Here is a 4900-nt window from a genome sequence, read left to right on the forward strand (position 1 = left end):
TAGCCCTATAGCCGTAGCCCTAGCCCAAAGCCCTACCGCTAAACCCTAGCCCCGAGCCCTAACACAACCCTGACCTTAAACTCTACCCCTAAACTAATCCTAACCCTAGCCCTTGCCCTAACCTTAGCCCTAAACCAAGCCCTAAACCTAACCCTAGGCCTAGCCCTAACCTAAACCTAACCCTAACTCTAGCCCTCACCCTAACCCCAACCCTAAACACCTAACACCACCCCACCTCTAAACCTACCCTACCCCACGTAAACACAAACCCTTACCCCTATACCCTAAACATTGCCCCCAACCTCCGACCTACCCCTAACCCCTTTACTCTAACCATAACCCTCACCCTAACCCTAAACCCTCGATTAACTCCTAACCCTAACACACTAACACTAACCCTAGCCCTAACCTCAAAAACTAAACCCTAACACTGTAACCCTTAACCCTTCATCCTACCCCTGAGCCCTATTTAGTACCTATACCCTAGCCCTAGGCTTAGATTAGCACTAATCCTAACCTTGACCCTCACCTAAACCCTAACCCTAACATTAACCCTAACCCTAACCCTAGCTCTAGCCCTAGCCCTAATTCTAGCATTAACCCTCACCCTAATCCTAGCCCTAGCCCTAACCCCAACCCTAACCCTAACCCTAACCCTAACCCAAGCCCTAACACAAGTCCTAACCCTCACCCTAACCCTAACCCTAGTCCTACCCTAACCCTAATCCCAATCCTAGCCCTAGCTGTAGCCCTAGACCTAAGCCCAAACATAATCCCAACCCTAACCCTAACCATGATCCTAACCCTAACACTAAACTCTAAACTTAAACCTAACGCTGAATACGACACTGACCCTGACACTGACCCTGACCCTGACTCTGTCCCTGACCATGACCCTAATCCTAACCCTAGCCATAGCCCTAGCCTTAGCCCTAATCCTAACTCTAAACTGAACCCTAGGCCTAGGCCTAGACATAGCACTAACCCTAACCCTAAACTGTCACCTAAACCCCAACCCTTACATTACTCCTAAACCTAACTTGGCCCTAGCCCTAGCCCTAAATTGAACCCTAACATTAACCGTAATGCTAACCTTAGCCCTAGCCCAAACCTAACTCTACTTTTAACCTAACCCTAAACCAAACCCTAACTCTAAACCTAACCCTAAACCTAACCCTAGCTCTAACCCTACCCAAACCTGCCATAGCCCAGCCCTTGCCCTAGCCCTAAAACCCTAACCCTAACAACCTGATCTAATCCTAACCCTAAATCTAACCAGTCCCTAAACTATTTCCTAACCCTTACCCTAAACTTGACCCTGACCATGACCTTGACCCTGACCCTATCCCTGACCCTAGTCCTAGGCCTAACCCTAACCCTAAACTAACCCTAAACACTAACCCTAGCCCTAGCCCTAGCCCTAACACTAACCCTAACCCTAACCCAAACCCTTACCTAACTCTAGCCTTACACTAACCCTATCTGTAACCCTAACCCTAAACCTAATCATAACCCTAACCCTAAACCTAATCCTTACCCTAACCCTAATTGTAACTTAACCCTAACCCCAACCCTAAACATAGCCATAGCACTAGCACTAACCATAGCCCTAGCACTAGCCCTAGCCCTAACCCTAACGCTAACCCTACACGTAGCCCTATCCCTAAACTTAACCTTAACCCTAAAGCTAACCCTAAACCTTACCCTAACCCAAGACCTTGCCCTAACCCTAAACCTCACCCATAGCCCTAGCCCTAGCCCTAGGCTTAGCCCTAAAACCCTAGCCCGCACTTAACCCTAAACCCTTAGCCCTTAAACCCTTAAACCTAACCACAACGCTAACCCTATCCTGAGCCCTAGCCCTAGCCCTAGGCCTAGATCTAGCACTAAATCCTAACCCTCACATAAACCCTAACATTAACCCTAACCCTAAACCTAGCCCTAACCCTGCCATTAACCCTAATTCTAACCTTACCCTAGGCCGAACCCTAACCCTAACCTAGTCCATTAACCCGAACCCATAGCTCCATAGGCCTAGCCCACGCCCGAACCCGAACCCAACACGAAGCCCACCCCTGAACTCTAGCCCGAACCCTAAACCCTGATCGATACCGTTAACCCTCACTCTAAACCGAAACCGAAATGCTGGACGCGGGCCCTGACCCGGGACCCCGGACCGTGACCCGGGACCCGGAGGCGGATGCTAACGCGAACCGAAACCGAAAAACGAACCAGGACGCGACCCGACCGGACCGGTACCGGGACCTCGAAAGCGGAACGGGAAAACAGAACCCTAACCCGGACCCTAACCCGAAGCGAAACCCTAGCTCAACCGGAGAACCCAAATCAGAACCCGAGCCCAGCCCGGGCCCTGCCCTAAACCCGACATACTCGAACCAGCAACCGGCTCCGACCCTAACCCGAACGAACAACTAGCCCGGAAAAAGAAAAAGCCGAACCTGACCCTAACTGTTGACAGTGACAGGACCCGGCCCGATGCCCGGACCCGAGCCCGAGCCCGAACCCGAAACCCTAAACCGAACCCTGAACACGAAAACCCGCGCCGAGCCCGACCCGCCCCCGATGCCCGAACTCAGAGACCCAAACCCGGACCCGAACGGAGGCACGACCCGACACCCGAACCGAAAACCCGAATCCAGAAACCGACGCAGAACCCGAACCCGAAAACGAAGCCGGACCCGTACCCGAAAACGGAACGGAACGAACCAACCCGAAACATGAAAGCTGTGAGTCACGAGTCACGGAACCCGGAGGCCCGATGCACAGCTCCGAGGCCCGAACCCGAACCCCGAGCCGGGAGCCCCCGAGCTCCGAACCCGAACCCCATACCCAGACCCGAACCCTAGCCGGGCCCGAAACCCTGCACCAGAGCCGAGCCCTCGCCGGGAGACCCGAAACCTAGCCCGTCACCTGACCCGAACCCGACCACAACCCGAACCTAACCCCGAGCGCGAGCCCGAGCCCTAACCCTAGCCGTAATCCGAACCCGAGCCCGAGCCCCTCTTGCCGAACCATAACCCGAACACTTGAGCCTACACCCAAACCCTAACCCTAACCCAAACTCTAAATCTGACAATGACCCTGACCCTGAACTTGACCCTGACACTATCCCTAGCCCTAGCCATGAACGCGAAAACCCTAACCCTAGCCCCGCGTGAAGAACCCTCTTAACCCTAAACCCTAGCCTGACCCTGAACCCAAACCCTTAAACCTAACCCTAGCCCCTTACCCTAACCCTAACCATAATCCTAACCATAAATCTAACCATAACCCTCCCCCCCCCCCCCCTTACCTAAACCTGAATTCCTTACCCTAATCCTTACCCTAATCCTTACCCTAACCCTAACTTTAACCCTGAACTCTAGTACTAACCCTAACCATAGCCATAGCCCTAGCCGAAACCCTAGCCCTAGCCCTAGCCCTAACCCTACCCCTAACTCTAGCCCTAGGCCTAACCCTAACCCGAACCCTAACCGTAAACCTATCTCTAACCTTAACCCTAACCCTAACCCTAACTCTAGCCCTAACCATAACCCTAGCCCTATCCCTAACCCTAAACCCAACCCTTACCCTAACCCTAACCCGTATCCTAACCCTAACCCTAACTCTAAACCTAAACCTAATCCTGAGTCTGACACTGACCCTGACCCTGACCACGATCCTGAACCTAACCCTAAACCTGACCCTGACCCTGACATTGACCTGACACTAGCCCTAGGCCCTAGACCCAAACCTAGCCCTAGCCCTAACCCTAAACCTAACCCTAAACCTCAACCCCAACCCTAAGCCTAACCCTAACCTGAGCCCTAGCCGTAGCCCTATCCCTAGGCTTAGTTCTAGCACTAACCCTAACCCTAATCCTCATCTAAACCCTAACCCCAGCCCTAACCCTAACCATAACCCTAGCCCTAACCCTAATCCTAACCCTAACCAAGGCCAGAGCCCTAGCCCTAACCCTAACCCTAACCCCAATCTTAACCTAACCTTAACCCTGATCCTAAACATAAGCATAACTCTAAACCTAAACCTAACCCTGACTCTGACACTCACTCTGACCTTGACCCTAACCCTAACCCTAACCCTGACCCTAACCCTGACCCTAGGTCTATCGCTAACCCTAACCCTAACACTAACCTTAGCCCTAGCCCTAACCCTAACAGTAACCCTAATCCTAAACTTAGCCCTAGTCCTATCCCTAACCCTAACCCTAGTTCTACCCTAACCCTAACCCCAATCCTAGCCCTAGCCCTAGCCCTAGACTTAAGCCTAATTCTAATCCAACCCAAGCCTCGCCCGGACCGAAACCGAACCCTGCCCTAGCCCGCTAAACCGAATACCCGTAACAACGTGAAAACAAACCCTAACCCTAACCCTAACGCTAACCCTAGCCCTAAACATAACCCAAACCATAACCCTAACCCTAGCCCTTACCCTAACCCTAATCCTATTCCTAATCCTAAACCTAATGATAACCCTAATCCCAAATCTAATCCTTACCCTAAACCTAACCCTAACCCTAACTCTAGCCCTAAACATTGACCTAGCTGTAACCCTTGCCCTAGCCCTAGCCTTAGGCTTAACCCTAACCCTAACCCTAACCCTAGCCCTACCCCTACCCTAAACCCTAACCCTAATGCTAGACCTAACCCTAACCCTAAACCTAGCCCTCCTAACCCTAACCTAAACACTATCACACTAACTCATAGGCCCCTTACCTTAACCCTATCCCTAACCCTAACCCAAACCCAAGTCCTAAGCCTAACCCTAACCCTAGCCCTAATCCTAACCACAAACCTAACACTAACCTTAACCCTAGCCCAAGCCGTAACCCTAACCCTAGCCATAAACCAAACCTAACCCTGACCCTAATCCTAACCCT

The 4900-nt window shown here is 51.9% G+C and overlaps 1 protein-coding gene across 1 annotated transcript; it reads left to right on the top strand.

Moving 5' to 3' along the window:
• The first annotated feature begins 2142 nt into the window (after positions 1 to 2142).
• Positions 2143 to 2988, top strand: LOC127186332 (proteoglycan 4-like). The gene is made up of 3 exons (XM_051142746.1): positions 2143 to 2255; positions 2351 to 2747; positions 2788 to 2988. The coding sequence occupies exons 1-3, from the start codon at positions 2143 to 2145 to the stop codon at positions 2986 to 2988; spliced, it is 711 nt and encodes a 236-aa protein (XP_050998703.1).
• The last annotated feature ends 1912 nt before the right edge of the window (positions 2989 to 4900 follow it).

Source organism: Acomys russatus, unplaced genomic scaffold (assembly GCF_903995435.1).
Source record: "Acomys russatus unplaced genomic scaffold, mAcoRus1.1, whole genome shotgun sequence".
NCBI classification, from domain to species: Eukaryota; Metazoa; Chordata; class Mammalia; order Rodentia; family Muridae; genus Acomys; species Acomys russatus.